The sequence below is a fragment of the Tyto alba genome, unplaced genomic scaffold, assembly GCF_018691265.1.
Source record: "Tyto alba isolate M040663 unplaced genomic scaffold, T.alba_DEE_v4.0 Super-Scaffold_40, whole genome shotgun sequence".
Lineage (NCBI taxonomy): Eukaryota > Metazoa > Chordata > Aves > Strigiformes > Tytonidae > Tyto > Tyto alba.
In genome coordinates, this window is record NW_024881316.1 from 28,391,570 (window position 1) to 28,412,468 (window position 20,899).

Below are 20,899 nucleotides of genomic sequence, written 5' to 3' on the forward strand. Positions count from 1 at the left end.
CAGATTTCTCAAGGTTCTGCCATGAAGGCCCGAGTGGGATTACAAAGGAATGTAATTATCTGAGTAAATAAGAGTAGCTTGATTGAGCACACTGAGAAAAAGCCTCTGGTTTCAGGGATTGCCAGCACCACATTTTCTGTTTAGCAGGCTCCTGAAAGTTAGGAGGAAATTTCATATTCTTACATGCTTTTAAGTCTCTATCCTTCTTTTCATCCTGCTCCCTAGACACACATGGTGGCTAATCCTCCTTCCTCTTTGGAATAATGATCACCCAAAACTAGGTGCCCATCCAGGTACGAGCAAATTGGAAAAATCTAGATTTCATCCATAATGCCATATAAGGCATTCCCTTTCACCTTTAATTTCACGTTAGCCACGTCAAACTAGGGGAAAAACATTCACTCCTATCAGCTGAATTTTGGGATCACCACTTGGATTGCTTGACACAGACAATCACTGCAACATGAGCTGGCAGTTCTGAACTGTAGCTAAACGCCTAAAAATGGAGAGTGAGAAAGGAGGTGTTATGTACAAATAAGAAATTACTTTGCTTCTATATACAGCATTTACAAATTTTCTACATTAATATATTCTCTATAGTTCTCACAGGTTTTGAAAAAATTGAGAGAGTTCCTAGGACAGCTGTCAGAAAACCAGTCTTACAGTGTGAGCCTTAAAGAATATAACATATCCAATTTACCAGAACAAAAGTTGAAAGGTGTCTTGACTCCTAGATATAAATTTTTAATAGTCATAGGGATGTTAAAATTGTGATAGTCTAAAGATATGGAAGATGTAAGGTTTGCAGATCAAGGCAATAACTTCATTAGGCCAAGTGGCAGAACCAGAAAAGGTGCACAGGCTTCTGCGTGCATAGGCTTTTCAACAGGTCACTGCAAATAATCAGTTTTTCATAGACACCTGTTCAGAAAACATATCTGAAAAAGGGAGACATTTTAGTCTTACTGACAAAGGCATAGCAAAAGGAAGACTGGCAGCTGAAATTAGACAAATTCAACCTTTCCACAACATTGCAATTTCCTAGCACTAAGGGTAATTAAATATTGGAACGGCTTACCAGGGGAGCTGGTGGACTCGCCATTGCTTGGAGCTTTAGGACGAGATTAGATATCATTGTAAAAGAGATGCTTTAATCCAGCTTCTGGAAGTTCTCAACATGCCCATAACACTTGCAGCTCTGCATTAAGACAATGACTATAATCAAATCTCGTACTTTAGGGTTTCACCTGATCAACTGCAAGGGTTATAAAGAATTTATTTTTCCTTCCACATAAAAACCAGACAGATACTTTGGTGTGGTTTATATGCTGATCTGTCTCTGAAGTAGCAGAGATTGCCCACATCTACAGAAAACACAAGGGGAGCTGATGCAGGGGTAAGTAGTGACAGGGAAAGTACTTTTTCTTAGCCTGAAATTCACCAAGCAGTTATATATTAATGTAAGCTCACATGAATTTGAAGCCATCTGGATGCAAAACCACCTCCGACCGACCTGGGAACTCTGTGATTAGGTCAGTGCGGAGCCAGGTTTGATCCGCCTGCCCAGCGAAGGGCCTGGCATTAGCACCCACTCAGCATTGCACTAACACAGCTGCCTGCCTTTTGGGACAGAGCCATTTCACACTCTGCTACTGCAGAGCACTGGCCAAGGGTCAAATGAAAAACTGTTGGATCACCATACCCTTAGAGGTCTTGTTAATGAGTCTTGTTAGATTAGCTCAAAGGGAGGGCTCTTCCCAAGGTGACATAAATGGAAATGTCAATTGAGTTTGTTTTGTGTTTGTTCAGTGTGAGATCCAAATCACCTGTTAATACACTAAGATCATCTGGACATATCCAATTAACTAATTGCTATTGAAGAAGCATAAGTAACACCTTGACCTTTTCTGTCTCCTGAAAATTAACATGCTTTAGCCTACCTAGAGTTCTCATGTTTACACACAGGTATCAGGATGGATTTAGTGTTCTGTGTTTTCCAGTATAACTAGATATGTAAGCATCCCTTTTGGTGTTTAATTTAGCTACATCTGTAACTATGCAATCCACACTATTTTAGCAGAATACTGTCTTGACTTTATTATTAAATGCAAGTAAAGCTGAAGACAAGACAGGACATTCTGCTGCTTTTACAATTTTGTGTGAAAAGCGTATGGCTCAACTCTGTCAAATAAAGCATAAAATGAGAAATGGTTCTTCTAGCAATTTCTGTGAGCTGCACAGTGGCATGTCTATACTGTGAGTCTCCAAATAAAGATCTATGTAAGTCAAGTCCACGTTTTCAGGCTTTCATTCTTCTCAGCTACCTATACTATTCTCCTCCATCCCTTTGACAGTGAGTTAGATTCAAAGATATTTCTGTCTGTGCTAAATAATGGGACATTTGACGGAGTTGTGCACAGCTACACTTGGAACGTAACATAGGCATATAATTCACCTGTCCTGCAATTCAGGACATTTTCCATCCAGAATAAGGATGATTTCTTTTTACCACAATTCTGAAGCATGCATATAAATATAAAACTCTGTTGTCAGTATCAGTCATTATCATTATGTTAAGACTGTCATATTTCAAAGTAAGAACAGGACACACCATGATAGTACTATCAAGTAACACAAAAAATTAATGTAAAAACAAAAGCAGACTGAATTTTTAAAAAGGAGAAAAAAAAAAAGATACATCGATACTGCTTGTCTCAATGTCTATCTTGGTGACACATGCATACGTTTGACAGCAATTGTGAATATCATATTTACAAGATGGCCCTATTAAACAGTACATTATTCCATGAGTATCCTTAGTCAAACCAAACCAGACTACTCAGAACACGACATTGAGTACAAATAGCACTGACAGACTCTGTACCCGGATCTGCTCCACACTGCACACAAGTTTCATGATAATGAACTTCTAATCTTTTTTTCATCATTTGTTTTACTGAGCTTCTTATATCATACTTAATGGCCACAATGCAGGAATGCTTGGAAAATCTCAAATAAATCTACTGTCTCATAAGTTTTAAATAATACTCTTTTAAACAAAAACTGAAGGAGGAATATTATACTATGCAATAGACACATTAGGAGTCAATTACACAATGAAGACTAATATTGTTCTAATGATAAATATCATCACAAATTTTACCTAAATCCCTTTGGCATACAAAAATTATGCCTTAGTTTTCACAACCTGTTCATCTGAAAGATTATTCAAGAGAATTTTGAGTACATGAGGTGTCTGCACATTTGCAGCAGAGATTTACCTTATCTCACAGAGTGCTTATTTATATTCCTCCAGTGTAAACATTTTTACCAGAGTTACATAGAAGTTTACATGATCACTGAGCATCAAAGTCTCTGCTCCTGTATTTCTGCTAAAAAATTCCCAACTCAAAATGTTTGAATTAAGTAATTATAGTTGTAAGATTCTAAAATTTTTGAGTGGAATGTTTTTAAAGTTAAATTTAAAGTAGAATCCAGAGACTTAACATAATTGTGTTCTCATCCTTTCTTGATTCTTTACTGAAAATGATGTTCTTACTGTTCAAAACCTGTTTCATATACATTTCTAGTAAGAGAACTCAGCCTTGTCTTTCTTGAATCTTAGTTTTCCCTAAACACTACCAGATGAATTTTTTTCTTTCTTACAGAATCATGTGCAAGTTTGAATTAACTTAAAATCTTTTAATTAGGATTTGATATTTTGGATTAATACTTCTCTCTCCTTGGTTTGTTTAATATTAAAGGTACTATAGTTAATATTTAAAGCAGATGTTTAATTCTATTCTTTAAACTAGTGCATGTAATAACTACCTCTTCTTCATTTATCTATAATTTAAAAAAACCCTGACAATACAGTTTTGACATGCAAAAAAATGTCAGAAGCACAACAATTAAATTTTACCCACCCCCCAAAGAAATCTCAATAAATTCAATATAAAACAAACAAATAAAATAATCTAATCTAACTGTCCACTTTACCTGGAAATGCATGCCCTGTTAGAGAATCCAAATCTGAAATTAAAACAGTGAAAAAAAAATCTTTAACACTAGTTTAATATTAAAAAAAAATAACAAACCAAAAACAAACAAAAAAAGATCAAAAATAAACCTGGCACCAAATATCACATTATCACCAGCATCAAATTTTAATTATATATATCTGGAAAGTAAAAATAGAATACTTAGCATTGCATTATGGAGTTTTTCTTCTCCATAGTTTTGTAAAGATGTAAAACAGGATCTAAAGATGAAAGTCTTGAACACTGTGAGAAGCTAATTGTCAGTTTAAGACAGACATACCACAATTAAATAGGAATTTTACAATATTTTTTTAATGAACCTCTGTTTTCAGAAGCTTATATCTTGAGTATAAACATTTATTCTAAATTGTACATAAGAACAATAATTAGAAATCTGCAGAATGCTTTTTAGATTACCCAATTTAAAAAAAGATTTTCTTTCTTGATCATAACAAATAACAGATCTAATTTCATCTATCCTACTGTTCATTCTTCCTTTTTTTTTTTTTTTTTTTTTTTTTCAAATATTAGCTGTTTTAAGAAAAGAAAAGAGAGCTAAAAGTATTCCTGTTGACACCAAAAAGGATAAATTAGGGCTTCACTGGTTGACTCCAATCTGAAGAGAGAGCAGGAAGGTGCATCAGTGGCAATGATGGCACCAGAATGACACCTCCCCAACTTGCACTGGGACCATAATTCAGAATTTCATCTTTGAAGTGCTTTGCCCCACCTTTATAAATTCCATGTTCTTAATAGAGACATATCTAGTAACTTTGAGGAGTTATACTCAGAAATTCACTTGTAAATCTGTAGCCAGAACTAATATAGTAGTTAGCTCTGATAACATATGGTCACAATATCAGCTAGGATTGATATTGCAGTACCAAGGTGTAAGGCTACTTCTTGGATATACATGGCCAAAAAACCCATTTCGTAGGTAGTGTTCTGTTGTGCAAGACAGTGATGTGAGCACATCTGGAAAACAAGCTCCATTGCTAGGACTGGTCCGCCAGATCCCCATTACCTCACCAAGGTAGCATGTGTGACCCTCAGACTGTCCTCCTTCCCATCATCTCACAAGTGGGATGGGAGAGGGATGCAGTAGCTGCATTCTCTTGGAAAAGCACAACAGGCAGATTGTGGCTGACCAATTTACCCTCATGTACACATGAGCTCACTTAGCATTTATAGGAATTGGATGTATTTATTACCAGTGGCTGGAAAAAGGTAGTTGAGAAATCTAGGCATTTCATTAGAAACTTCTAGTACCATTTTAAAACTACTTACTCTTGAAAAAAGATTTTGCTTCCTGATTGCAACAATCAACAGATAGAAGATTATAAGTTAATGGTTTAGGTCACAGAAGTCTTGAACTTGTAATACAGTAACTGATTTTAAAAATTATTGGGGAAAATTTTTACCAATGAACTCCTGTATATACTTCTCCTACTGGAAGACAGAAGGAATGTGTGCTTGGCTTTAATAATTTAGAACTGTTTAAATGAGATAAATTTCCTGAGGATTGAGAACATGCTTAATGTTGTAAGTGAACACGAGAGAAAACCAGCTCAAAATGCAATGAATGTACTAGAGAGAATTGCTTTCTGAAATCCAAGATAGTGAACACAATCCATTACCTAACACTTCCAGTATGTGGGGTCTCAAGCTTCAGCATATAAAACTTTATCATAAACTACAGCAGAAAGAAAAACTAATCTCGGCTTTTTTTTTTCTACTCCAGAGCCTCAGAGACAAAAGAATATTGGTGCCTCATAGAAGCCCACAAAAACCCCACCAAAACCAGATTATGCATAAATAGGGTATCTAGCTATGCAGTGACTTCTTTCTGAAAGCACAGAGACTGGATGCAGCCACCATGCAAATCTGGATCATCCACCCAAAAGTCTAACACTTGAATTGCCCAAACTGCTGTCACTGTGCACATGCTGTGGCTGCACATCCTGCCACAGCAATAATGTGTTTGAAAACATCTGCTCTATGTCATTTTATTGATGAAAGTATCTGGATGCAAGACCCTAAAAACCAAGAAAAAGAACAGAAAAAAAAAAAATCTTTTTCCTATGGCAGTGACACAGTATCTACTCAGAGACTGGGATTTAAAGGAAAAACAAACAAACAAAACCAACAATCCAAAACAAAAAACTGGGACTTGTTTCTGAAAAGTGCATGTACATATTGTGAATTGCGGCAGAAATCACTGTAAAAATGTTATTCTGAAACCAATTCAGATAACTTAACGCAAATTAATTAGGCACTTGTCCCAGCATAAACCAGCACTACTTTGTAATACTCCATGTTAAGCTAATGACGTAAATTTTGGATGTGTTTATTTTCTTACAAGTTGACCTACACTAACTGAAAACAAGGTAGTTTGTCACCCAAGCACATGTGTCCTGTGTGAACTGTTAAATAAAATCAGACCTACTTTGCTAGCTGAAACCAGAAGAGTTTATGGTATATTGAACCTACAAATCATGATCCACATGCCCCAATTCCATCATTACATTTCACAAAGAATGATATGAGCTGACACTGCATAGGCAGGCAACGTAAAGTTTCCCATATAAAGATAAATACAGTGTGCAGCATTTCCCTGCTAGACTTCAATACATGCAATTACTGCAGTTATAATGGAATGAAACCTTTGCTGTGACTGAAACAACCAAAGTATTCAGTCTCTGCCATAAGATTTCTTCTACTCTTCTATAGACTCCAAGGGCAGCAGAAAAATCAACATTTCCTGTTATTGTTCAGAAGACATAACAGTTTCTTGGACTGATTTTCAATTAAGTAAGCCTGGTCAGGTAAAATGCAATTTTCCTTCATTCCATTTATTTAATAAATTACCCTGATTTGGCACCATTCACTTTTATTTTTGTACGTAAGACTTTCTAAGCAAAGATCAAGAATATGAGACAAAAGTGGAGTACATACAAATGAAACACATTTCCATCTTCATTTTAAGGCAAAATAGCTTTTATGTCCACAGTAGCAATTAGCAATGAATTATATTCATGCAATCCATACCTCATTCATACTGTAAGTCATTGATTTAAGTAGAAAATCAGTGATTTGATGATAAAGGTGACTTCCAGTTATATTGCATAGCATGATTTTTAAAAAGGGAAAAAGTATGTATACTTCTTAGCAGGCAGTATCTTTGGTATGCCACATTCATTTAATTAGCTCAATGCAAAACAGACTTTGGAGATGGTACAAGCTTTTCATGCCAATAAGCTAATTGTTTTTTCCTAGAGCTGATTAGTAAAGATGGAGTCCTGTCTATATCTTGCCTCCAAGGCTCTGTTCTTCCTATTTAAAACCAGTGTACACTGCACAATCCAGTATGCAACCTTTGACTTCTACTTGCATGGCACTCACAGTGCTGTACTTACAGTAAAATATCAAAGCATAGTATAGCTGACACTGACGTGTTGGCAGAGTACCAATGCCAAACGAATGGAAGGGATGATTTTTAGAGTATATGGGAAAACATATTTAAGGTGCAGAGCACATTTAAGTCATTTAACATCAAGGGCTCTCAATGGCATTGTCAGTGAGATGGTGAAATACCAAACCATCTCTGTGAGCTGATACCTGCTTAGAAAGGTTAGGAAAAGCTAAATGAATGCTAAATCATGCTATTTTGAAAACACAAGATTTCTTCCTGCTTCTAAGTATTTAATAAGTATTGCCAGCAGGGAATGTCTCTGCTTTGCTAAACCACAGTTAGACTCCATGTTATCTCACTAAAAGCCCATAACTGGGCAGAACTCAGGAGCCGTTGTGAATGTGAACAACACCTGAGCCATGTATTTGGCAAAGCTCATATCTTCTTTAAACAAGAAGAAAGGAGTGAAGTCCAGCCCTTCATAAAATTGGGAATACAGAGGGAGAGAAATAAAAAGGCTGGTCACAAAGAAGAAAGCAAAGAGCTGACATGTAACCGCAGTGGCTGAAGATGTGAGATGGCTTGCATTTACCAGAAGTTACAGCTGGAGCTTTGATAATCAAGTCACTAAAAACTATCGGCATATAACTCCTAGAATTGGATCTGGGTTGTGAGTACAACTGCATCCAGATTTAGGGTTTAATTTGGTACTGCCCACATCTAAAGCCAGAGGCTAAACTAGATGTAGGCAAGTAGTTCTTTGCATTAGCCTCTAGAGGGGGAAACTTACCTTCAGTTTGGAAATTATGTACATTTTTCACTAAAAAGCTGGTTTTACACTAGAGGCAACTCTTAGACAGCCCTGTTGCCTCGACTTGGGTTTGCACTATTTATCATTATTCTGCCATTGAGCCTCTACCTACTGCACTAAAACTGTTTTCAGGCTCTTTCTTATTTTCATTGATATATTATTACATTAATTTGCCACCAATCTGGTTAACAGCACAATTATAATTTAATGGGAATGTAAACCTTTTCTGTGAGAATTTCCTCAGTGAGAAGAAGAAAAAGAGTTAGCATAAAGGTTGTACTCAGGAATTTATAATGGGACAATCACCATCTTATAAACCCACTGCTCACTTGCACTGGTTGTTGGAACTTATCTTTACTCTTGGAGATAATTCAAAGGAAAAAAAAATCCAAACATTTAGTTATGAAGACCTAACAATATGACATTAAAAGGCCTATTTATTTCTCTGGTTCAACTTGATACCATCAATCTATTGATAAAAAATTGCATCGTACTGGGACAGGTAGGTCACATTTACAGTGCTACACCAGGATTTAATTTTGCCAGCTTTCTTTTCTGTGATACCATTGAGACTGGGATTTGAATTCACTTTTCTTCAGTAGAGGTGTCTTCATGTGAGCAAGGTGTCTGAGCTTCCGTTATCTCCAATGAAGAAATGGTTGAAAGTGAGTCAATTAATTACAATGAAAAGTAGAAATCAAACTTGGTCAGATGAATACTTAGAACAGCTCCTTCCATTGACAAGATCTCTAATAATTACAGTGGGAGCTTAGACAGCTAACCTACATAACCTACAGTGTTGGTAGCTGGATCTTGATCTCACCACAAGAATATCTTTAAGGAAAATGATCTACATATATGGATGTGGATCTGAGTCAGCCACAGGAATAATACAGGAATGATTTAGGCATGGAATATTGGCTGTTTTGAGGTTGGTAAATCTGATAACCTCAGATCTCGAAAATGGCTAGTTAAAATAAGCCCTAGGCAAAAATAAACTTTGCCCTGTCAGCCTCTAGTGCAAAAGCTCGCTGGTCATTTTCTTCAGTCTCTTAAAATCACAGGAAAATTATACAGGAAGATGCTTGCAGCCTTTTATTTTGCCTTCTGATTTAGTGTTATTCCAGCAAGAACTTGGAAAATAAGCACAAAGTGAAACACAAACACAGGAGTCCATCTGAACACCAGGAAACACTACTTTTTACTACGTGTTTTTGGTTGTGGTTTTGGTTTTGTTCTTTTTTTTTTTTTTTTTTTTAACTCTGAGAGTGACTGAGCACTGGTACATGTTGCCCAAGGACACTGTGGAGCCTCCTTCCCTGGAGAATGGCCAGAAGCCATCTGGACATGGTCCTGGGGCAACCTGCTCTGGGTGGCCCTGCTTGAGCAGGGGGGGTTGGACCAGATGACATCCGGAGGTTCCTTCCAACCTCAAATATTCTGTGACTCTGTGAGATAATGCCAACTGTTGAAACAACCCAAGGGCTGCATATGGCTGCGGTGCTGACAGACCAGGAAAAAGAAATGTCTTTTTCCTGATGAGGGGATGGAATTGAGGGAGAAAGATCATAAAAAATATTGATTAGGAGAGCTTTTATTAATAAGGCTGCTCTTATTAATAGAATCCATCTGTTATTACTAATAGCTGGTAACCATTCACACTGTCCATGAATGCATTTTGTCACACAGCTCACACTTGCCCATGCACACTCACTCACAGTTACCCACTACTACGTGGCTGGGAGGCCAACCCCAAGAGGTTTGTGCAGAGGTGCAGGGTTGTAACAGCACACAGAGGCTCTTAGGTGGGTTTCCAGAAAGTCCCTCAAAGGGTCCTTCATTTCATGAGGTGTATATGCAATCCTGCAGCCTGGCTGTGTGTAGCAGTGGCACCCTCTTGAATGTGGTCCCATTTACACAACTGGCTGCTGATGCCAGCGTGAGCAGGTGGCCAGGAGCGGCCGACTTTTGGTGCCCCAAGTTTATCAGTTCTTGCAGAGCCAGCCAGACTGCCAGTCTCAGGATCTTATCAGTGCCTGGGAGACTGTTGCATGCTGCTCTCTGCAGCCTGCTCTATCCTCATAACTTTCTCCATCCATACACCTATGTACCTATAGAAATCACTTGCACAAGCTCAGACAGAAGGCACTTCCATGCACTGCTACGTGATATGCTTTAGCAGAAGTAGCTAGTGGGAGACCTAAAATCCTGTTATTCCAGATGTAAATTTATCCTTACATAGTAGTTGTGATAATCACAAGAGCTGGTAATAATACCAAATGCACGTTATCTTTAAAAGACTATTCAAAACAACATGATAAAGTAAAATACACTTCCAGATTTACTGAAGTGTTTTATTAAAACAAAAAGCTCTCTTAAGATGCAGTTAACTCTTTTTCATCCCATTCTCCTGGATAGCAAATATTAATTAAATGTATTGTCCTTAGTTTCCTTAGAATAATTTAATTTCTGTGTTCCTAAAGTTGTATTTATTAGGGCTGTTGTGTTAAAATGTCACCACCCTCTATATAGAATGAAAGTTCATATTACATTCCAAATTATAAAGACTTTATATAAAAAAATATGGAGGATATTGGACAGAGTCGATCGTAAACATGTCTTCCAGGTCTAGTTGGACTTGACTGAGCTCCTTCAGTAGGTCCATAGCGGGTAACATACTTCAAAGTACAAAAAACTGGGATCTATTGACCCTGGCCAGCTTAACTGGATCATGATCTGCTTTTCTTCTTTCACAACTTATGTTTTCCTCATTTCTTTAGCCAGTCTAACTTTAAAAAACTAAAGAAAAACAACCAGCAATTAAAAATAAAAAACCCAAACCCAGTTTCTTTACATTTTGAAAGCCATCATTAATCCATTTCCTCCTTCTGTTGATCTCAAGCAAGCTGCCTGCTTCATGCTTCCTAGTACAATCATGGCCTCAGGACTGGTTTATCCAAACTCAATACAGGGTTTTTAAATAACATCTTAAATTATGTTGTAGAACGTACAGCTGCGCACAGCCATCTCAAGATCAGAACATTAATGCTTTCCACAGTATCTCTCATTAGGAAGCTTGAAGTACATTACAGCTGAAATCCCAGCCCCGGTTTCCTGCAGTGATGGATGCTGTGCTGACAGCAGCGGCAGCACCCACTCAAGAGCAGAGAGGCTTTATTTAGGCAGCATTCACTGTTCACTAGCACTTTGGTAGCAGTGATGGAGGACACCCATCACCCATGGTAGATGTACTGCCATTTGGAAGCCGCAGTTCACCCCAGCCTTCCTGCCCCATATCGACCCAGGATTTCCCGGAGGACGACAACAGGCGTGCTGTCCTCACCACATGCAATAACCCCAGCACTTTGAGGAAGGCACACTGTATCTACAGGCACACTGTAACTGGGAGCGCTCAACTGTAACTAAATCCCATTCAAGTTCAGTGTGTACTTATGTGAAACAAACTCACCCATATAAATGAAAAAGTTTCTCAGATATATCAGTACAAACATTATTCAGACTTTCCCCAGTGACTTCCACTTGTGTGGCCGGTTTACCCATGAAAAAGGTAAAAGAACTAATTTCCTAATGTAGTTTAACTTAGCATGTCTACAAACATTTTTATGCTCAGGGGCACTTTTAAAATGATGTATGGCTGATCATTAAACAATCAACATCTTACATCTAAAATTTTCTAGGAGGTTTTAATTCTAACTCATTTTTTGTAAGGACATATCTAAATTTATTCCAGTCCTGCCAGAACTGAAGCCCACTCATATCCATGATCTGAGAAGCCATCATTAGTACAGTACTATTCTTGAGCTAATAACCTAAAGCCTTAACTTTGGGTCAGAGCTGATTTCTATCCTGCTAGCTCAAAAGGCAAGTATAACTCCTTCCTATCTGTCTGAAAAAGACCATGAAGAAACAACACCATTTCCAAATTAAAGACATGGCTAACTCAGACAGCTGTGGACTATTCGTACTTATTTAACCTCTGAAAAATTATTATTTGTAGGTAGAGTTTCAATATCTGGCAGCAAATACCTGGTAGAGTTTTGAGAGTCTAGTTGAATCTGACTTGTGCATTCAATCAACTCTTCCCGTATGAAAAGTTAAAACTTAAATTTATTTTGCATTAATGTGGAGCATACACATTCCATGACTCAAGAAAAGCAACGACATAATACAGATCATGATATGGTGATATCATGAGTCTCGGAAATATCAAGCTATCAAATTTTCCTGAACAGAAAACCATCCAGTAGGTGAAGTAAAAATATGCTAAATAAAAATCAACCTGTTTATGTAATGTTGAGACATTTGTGAAATCCTCTGACAAAATTCTCAAGATAGGCACTGGGCAAGTGAGGACTCTCAAACAGAGGTTTAATAATACTATACCAAAAAATAAAATAAAATTTTTAAAAAAATCAGTTTCCTGAAAAATGAACTGCAAAATATATCTGCTCACTTTTATTTCAGTCCCTTTCTAAAGCTGCTTCCTGCATGAGAAAGGCAAGAAATCGTGTGAAATTCAACTGTTCCACTTTATGCCGCTATTCATGTCAAACAGTAAGACATGTCTTTTGGAAGCTGCTTCTTAGTGTTGTCAGATTCTTTCAGTTCATCTAATTCTTTCTCTTGTTCTGGAAATGTCTCTTCTCTCATACTTCCCCTGGTTTTTAGAGACTTTGCTTTTTCCTTGAAATTTATATAAATATAAGCTCTTGAATCAGCAGGCATTTTTAAACAAAAGATAATTTTCTCTCATTTTCACCTCAGCATCAACTTCCCTTTCTCTACCTCACATCAGATTGCTTTCAGGTTTATGCTCAGCTTGATCTGGTCTTTCATGTATCATTCATTATCTTCTGCTGGCCAAGCCACAGTATTTTTTTGTATTCATCCTCCTGTCTTTTTTCCTTTTATCAGATAAAACCAAACACTTATTATTAAGCAATCTTTCAAGACTTTGATGCCCTGCCTGGTTTCAGAGATACTAAATAACTATGTTTATACACTGACATGTAGAGTACCAAGTTGAGCTTTATATGACAAAGCTGACTCAGTGACTTACTAAATATTAGGACAATTCCTGTTATACTAAACAAGCTGAGTCTTCTAAGTACATTAGATTTGCAAAAGCTAGTGAGGAAAAAAAGTGCACATCTACTTAAGTACTTAAAGGGAAAAAAACCCCACAAACATTAAAAGTGCAGGCAATGAAGCATTTATGTGAGGCAAGCCCAGGAGATTGCTAATAGATAATGCCTTTCCAGAAGGAAAAGTTAGAAGAGATTTGGCACGGTCTGTGCATACATTTTGTAATCTCCAGAACTGGTATACAAGAGAGATGGATTAGGGCTAGAGGAATGTAGCACTTCTACATCCCAGAAGATATACAAAGGAGAAAAAAAAAAGCTGTTAAATGTTAATTTAAAAACCAAACCAAACCACCTACAAACTGATTTCCTACAGAAAAGGCAAATATATTTCTGATATAAGGACTAAAGAACTTCAAGGATGAAAGTGAAAGCATGAGAAATTTATTTTCAATGGCACTGGATTTAAAACAGAATTCAAGAACTATACTAGTGAATCTACACAAAGGTAAGCAATGTTATTTGGTATTAATTCTGCTTGCAAGGTATTGCAAAGAATTATTGCACAGATGTCTCAGGGATTTTAAATCACTGAAGTTAAAATGGACCATTTTGTCACTTAACGTGAGTACTGTGTAGGAGGTTTAAAGTTTATGTCAGGTCAACAAATACTTGGACTCTGTTTATTTGAGAAAAATATCTTTTTTGGGAGACCAGCTGTATTATGTACACATGGATGAAATTGACTTCTGTTGTAAAATGGTTCTTTAGTTCTCATGTGAATCTTAGTTCAGAATACCAGTGTGCTCTGACAACTACTCTGTGTACTCTGAAAACAAAGATAGGTTTTTCTTAATATTCTGAAGATAATCAGTCAACACAGATGTTAAAACATTATGCTACAATAAAATGGTGACTGTTATTTTTTATTATTTTTTTCTTTTACTTTCTCATTACTGCCCACTGCCTCTTCAAACTTTATGTTTAGTTAAATCTTTTCAAGCCTGTGGCAATATCTGAAGAGATTGTTAAAATTAATCAAATCCTTGAAAACGTTCAGCCACAGTTCTGCTCTTATTGAGTTTTCTCAAGAGTGATATCAATGGGAAGAGCAGCAGGTGTAGGTTTTCCTTCTGTCCTAATATTACAGTACTCAGGATATAGATGGGTTCTAGTGAAAGCTTGTGAAAGACAACTTCAACGGGGAAAATACTAAAGAAATTTTTTAATTTTAAAATTTATATGGTTTTGGTGCAGGGGAAAAAAAAAAAAAAAAGGCAGAAAATGTATTTTTCTCTGCCAGGAGCATAAAGGGCCTGGAAGGAGATAAGAGCTGTGTTAAACCTAGGTACAACAAAAGTTCAAAACATAAACCAGGCTACTCCATTTCACTGTTTTCCATACTCCATGCAATGAAGAGACGTATGAACCAGCCAAGTTGTTAAAGGAAACAATAGAAATTATGAAAGTTTATCAATTCCAGGCAATTTTATGACGTTGCACAAGAAACACGCGTATGCCTGTTTATGCATGCTAGAAACAGGAGCAAAGAAGAGTGTGTTGTAGAAGGCCCTGTTGACTCCATGTGCAGCGACTAGGATCATGGAGTAGCAGATGCACATTCACGACACATTGCGTATGATCTAATAAGCCATTTCAAGATTAACGGCTGTAGTCCGAAGTAGCTGCTATGCTTCAGAGCCCATGTTGACAAGTCTACATTACACCAAACTGTTGCTTTCTTGGAATATCTTTTCCTGGGAGGAAGCATTTATCAAAACAAATAAATACAATTCACAGAACTTGCATTCTTAACCAGCTGAATTCTTCCCACAGCCAGCATGGAGACCAAGGGGCAAAGGAACCTCCAGCATTTAAAAAATACTATAGGAATGGGTCCACAGCCTGTAATACAAGGCAGCACAAAATAAAAGTGACTATAATGATGTGCTGTTAATATGTCATTCACTGAGCAATAGTCAGCTTCTGAAGTGGTGATTTAAGAAAACTGTCAATGTTTTCAGTGAAAAACACCAGAGTTCTATCAGAAATGACTGCAAGTTTCCCTTCAATTTCATAGGGGTAAGAAGTGCACTGAATTCAGAAAGAAAAGACCATGAAACAGGAGAAAGGATTTCATGGGGAAAAGTTTGTGATAATGTAATTAAAATCTCTATGCACAAGGGAATGAAGTAAAGGCTGAATTGGCTCTTGCCCACAGGCATTTCCAGATTTGAATGCTTCACGCAGTTGGTTTAGCATTCTTTCAGCACAGTTTTGTGCTTTCAACATTTTTCATGTGGAATATAACCCGAGGAGAAAAGTTATTTGATGATGTAACTCACTGGAGTCAGTGGAATTACTCCAGTATGGAATATCATCATTCACCATCAAAAGTGTTTGATTTTATAGATTTAAAATATTCAACTATTAGATGAAATAACAACTATTTAATCCTAAACTACGTCCTAGGTATAGCAGGATGGCTGGGAAGAAGAACTGGGAGTGCTGTACAGCTAGTGAATGATGAGGACATCATGACCCTGGTCGGCCAGAAGCCTTGGGAGCGGCAAACAGGAATGTAGAAAAACAAGATAAGGATGCTGAGTTTTGTCTGAAGAAAACATGCAAGGAGACAGTTAAAGGAAAACATCTGGCTGTTTCTTAAACAGTAGAAAGTTTTCTACCTTGAGCTAAAAGCGTATAGAACATTGTGTTTGTGCTGGTAAGATTTAATTAACCAATAGGCTTAGGATAGCAGTAACTAACTTGTAGACAGTGAGTTGTCTGGTGTATTATGGACAGAGGGTAATGACCAATCAAATGTTAGTCTTAGGCGTGTGGACAGTGTGTGGAGAATGCATGTAACCAATCAAGCCTTTTGTTTATGTGCGATCAGTTGTTAGTAAGATATATAAACGCGCTTGTATCGGCAATAAAGGTCTTTGATTTATGACTCTTACAGAGTTGCCAGAGTCCGTTAATCTCCTCACCTAGGTATGACTCTTCTGAACATTATTATAAAATGCATGAATGCACACGTAAAATAGAGCAAACAGCTCAGTTAAAATCTCTAGATCCAGGATACATATCCATGAGCTACAAAGTAATTCTGGACCCTGACATGCAAATAGGCAAGCAGCCAAACTGTCATGGGTCTCTCACTTTGTCCAACTTTCACTTTGAAAAGCTTTTCTGAAGAAAATGCACTGGAACTACTTTGTTCTCTGGGATAGGCTTAGTCTTGAAAAATCAGCAGTTTCAAATGGAAGGAAAAGACTTATCAGAATATTCTAAAAATAACTGTATTTGAAGACCAAGACTGGTCTGCAGTGTATAATTTGAGCTCATCTTTTCTAGATGACAAAGACCTCCTTTCATATTTTAGCATATCTATGTATTATATGTTCTAGAGTTTGTTTTAACAAAATACCTAACAATAGGAAGGTTGCATTAATTATTTTTTTTAAACCAACTTGGATATGGAAATAGATTTGTCTCCAAAATGGACTGGTTAAACTTTTTAGAAACAATGTCATCTGGGTATATTATGAATATGAAATTACATGCAACATAAATTTTGATATCATGAGAACCATAAAAACAAACCCATCAAACCCCCCCAAAAAACCCAGCCTCACAACTCTGGAGTTCATCTGTAAATAAATCCTGCAATTTAGAAAACTCAAGGCAACTGGTAAAACATGTTTCTACTGGCAATGTCAATTTACTTTGGTAGCATTGTTTTTTCACTTTATTTGACAGCTTTCCTGTCAGAAATGTTGGTTATAATGTAAAAAATTAAAAAAAAAAAAAAAAAAAAAAAAAAAAAAGAGGAAGAAAACCAATCAAAACACTAGATTCTTGTCTTGTTATTAAATTTAGCATTTAATCTGATATAATTGGATTTTATGAGAGGACCTGTTGTTAAAATAATAAGACATGTAATTTTTAGTACTCTTGCTCAAAAAGATTCAGGAAGGTCCAATTGTTTTCAGACACTTCTTATCAATTTAATTATTTTCAGGCAAGGGAGCTATGTTTTCTGTGTCCTACAAATCCTGCAGTGATTCAGTTGTTAGAAAAACTATTGCACTGACATAAAGTGGAGAGGATAATATCTATCTTTCACATTTCTTAGTTTAATTGTCTTACTGCAACTGACTATGACACACAATATAAGAAAGATTAATGATGAGAGAAAACTGAAGGCAGCAGCCTCAGGCAAGACAGTTTCTCAGAACTGGCTTTATAATCTCAGAAGAGATATGATTAACCTTAAACGAATTTGAATTTTTTACCTTTCTTTTCTGAAATAGCACTACAAGACTTGTTTTTCAAGCCCTTCTGTATTCTGAAGAAAATTTCCAGCTTTCCAATTCTTGAACGGATTTTAAATAAATTCAAACAGTATTTCACCCAAGCATATTGTGTAGTGTTAAGAATTTGCTAACACTGGTAAGTTTTTAACTATGATTGAAAGTGTCCCTATCATATTTGCCCTAAGTTTCTTCAGTAGATTCAGCTCTGTACTAAAACAAACAAACAAAATGTGTTCTAAGCCATTAGAGCAGCAGTGGTGCAGTATTGTTTGCTCCCATCCCTAGAGGTCCCGAGGACACTCATGGTCTGTCCCCACACACGTCTCTTCACATCACAGTTCTGCAGTTCCTCTCCCCTGCAAAGCCTTGCCGGGTCTTTGGCCTCTTCCTCTCCTCCCCACACACTATAAATATAAAACATACTTTTTCTCATCAGAGAGATATTAGGACACTGACAACTTATCAGCTTCCTCCTCTTCAATCCTTTGCTCTACAGGCAGCCACCCTGGGTCCTGAGAGAGCAGCAGGATGTTACGGCAAGGTGAGTGGCAGGCTGGTTGAACCAGTGGAGCAATGGCTCCTGAGGTACAGCTCCGGCTGCTTCACCAGAAAAATACTCCTGGCTCTGCTTTACTTCCCTTCTGCCCCTAGATTCAACTACAGAATATACATGTGCCCTAATTCTCTTCCTCATAAGGTTTCCCAACATATAACAATGTCTTCAATATTGTGCATGTACCTTCAGGTGGAAGAGGCTCCATTATCAATACCATTTTATTGACAGGGCTGTTGAAGGAGGATCATAACACCTTTCTGCCCATGAGCCAGCTGTATGCATTTGAGTTCCCAGATAAACCTCAGATTCTCACACCCAGGACCAGCCACCAGTAGTGAAAGCACTACTCCCACTGATTATATACAGAGGTAAAGTATATAAATGAATCTTTGCATCTGGGCTGCTGCATATTCTACATTTGATGTGTAGTCTCCTCAGAGACCAGATAAAATAATCCTCAGGCATTGCAAAACAGAGAACCCTCAACCTTTCTGATTAACTTGCCGAGAGATTCACTTCATGTAAGTAATTATTTTATTACAGTTTCTTTTAGACACAAGATCTGAAAAAATCATATCAAGAATTTGAAAATGCTGGGAGTTTGTGCAAATATCCTGCCAAACTTTATTCCTGATCCCAGAAAACAAAATACTTCAAGAAAAAAAAAATTAAAAAAAAAGAAAAGAAAAAGGGGAGAATAATATACTACATGGTTCCTTTAAATTTTCTCTCCAATAACCTTTTTCCACATTGGCAAAGGAAAAACTCTATAATCAGTAATATATAAAATATTTCAAAAAGCTGGAATCACATCAATCTCCATTAGTATAATTAATATATACTATCTCAAACCCTAACTGGGAGGGCAGGTTTCAAAATGATACCTCGTGATGTGGTGCATAGTACTTTACTTAAAGTAGGTGCTGAAATCAAAAATAGCTTTAAAAAGTAAAATTGAAATATTGCATTACATTCAGCAATACTCATATTCTGAGAGTTCTCACAGTCTCAAGGAAAAAAATAGTTTTCTATACAGAGACATAGCAAAGGTTGGTCTTGCTAGATTTTAGCTGCATGATAAAGTTCTCCTTTGCAATACAATGTAGAAAGGCAACAATAAATGACGCAGAATGGCCAGATCAAGGAATTCAGAAGCACTGGCCTACACCCAACTGGTCCGCTGAGTAACTTAAGGAAATTCCCTTTTTAATCATATCTGCATGTAGCCTATGAAAAGTTAGATATTTAGTATATGCTGTATGTTTAGTCTCCTATAACCACCAGAGAAAGACACATTTCCAGCAGGGTGATATATTCCATATGAAGAGAGGTCTGAACTAGACTAATGTGTGTGTACAGCTCCAGAAAACGTGTGGAACAACTACTTATGGTACATTTATAAGTAGATGGAGGACAAAAAGATAGTTGGCAGTTATACAACATTTTTCCTTTTAGTTCAAGGATTTTTTTTTATGCCTTTTCATGATTGGCTTTGCATCCAGTGTGTTCTTTCTGTCCAGGCTGAGCAGATGTCCTGGGTTGAGTGAGTGGTGGAGTTTTTTGTTGGCAGGGGAGGGGGCTATTGGGGCGGCCCCCTGTGAGAAGCTTCTCGAAGCTCCCCCAGCTCCACATCAGCTCCACTTCTGTTTGGGAAATTGAGCCAATCGGCTGCGCCTCTGCGATAACGTATTTAAGAAGGGACGTGGTGACGGGCAGTGGGACTTGTGAGGAGGAGTCGCTGCAGCTGCATGAACACCAAGGTCAGTGGAGGAACAGAGGAAGAAAGGAGGGGGGAGGTGTGCCGGAGCAGAGACCCTCCTGTATCCTGTGGTGAGACGGCAGGGCGGCCCCCCCCTGCCACCCATGAAGATCTACGGTGGAGCAGACATTGATTTACAGCCTGTTGTTCCTGCTCAGATGATCAAGGTTCTGTGCCTGAAGAAGGCCGGGGTCTCATGGGAAAAGGTAGCCCCGCTGCTGTAATTCAGTGCTGGGAGGATTGCAGCATGCGGGGGAGTCCCACGCCGGAGCAGCTCGGGAAGGGCTGCAGCCGTGGGAGGGAATCCAGTCGGAGGAAGTTAGTGACCCATGACGGAGCAGTGTGGGGAACGCTGCAGCCCATGGGAGGAATTCATGTCAGAGAAAGTTTGTGGAGGACTGTCTCCTGTGAGAGGGGGACCACGATGGAGCAGGGGGAACAAGTTTTGGACACTCCCCTCACCGAAGATGAAGGAAGTGGCAGCACTGACTGCACCCCCCATTCCCTGCCCCTGCGCCGCTGGGGGAGGAGGTAGAGATATCGGGAGAAGAGCTGAGCCCGGGAAGAAGGGAGGGGTGGGGGGAAGGTGTTCTCAAGATGTGGCAATGCTTCTCACTGTCCTACTCTGTTATGTGTTGTCAGTGTCTGTAATAAATGTATGTTCTTTTTTTCTTCCCCTAACGAGTCTGCCTTTTGCTCGTGATCATAAAAGGGGGATTTTCCCCCATCCCAGTCCTATCTTGAACCCCAAGCCTGGCTCTCTGTCCCTTCTCATTGCCGGAGGGGAAGGGAGAGAGAGATGCTGCATTGTGGTTGGCTGTCAATCAGGCCTAAACCACGACAGCAGAGCCCAGGGCAACCGGAGACAGGTACCCGGAGCAGCAGGCTCCCAGG

At 38.0% G+C, this 20,899-nt stretch overlaps 1 protein-coding gene across 9 annotated transcripts in view; it reads right to left on the reverse strand.

Moving 5' to 3' along the window:
* The window catches only part of DLGAP2 (DLG associated protein 2), a 477,131-nt gene that overhangs the window by 157,891 nt on the left and 298,341 nt on the right, over nt 1-20,899 (reverse strand). For 2 of the 9 annotated variants that reach the window (XM_033009917.2, XM_033009918.2), the window contains exons 3-4: nt 4,000-4,032; nt 1,079-1,198 (exon numbers count right to left, since the gene is read on the reverse strand). The exons of 4 other annotated variants lie outside the window; for them this stretch is intronic. Coding sequence is in view for 1 of the 5 variants with exons in the window: in XM_042803362.1 (XP_042659296.1) it covers nt 4,000-4,032 (33 nt within the window). In the remaining 4 variants the exon portion in view is untranslated. The remainder of the gene's footprint in view (nt 1-1,078; nt 1,199-3,999; nt 4,033-20,899) is intronic. 3 more of the 9 variants (XM_033009920.2, XM_033009919.2, XM_042803362.1) reach the window with 2 other exon arrangements.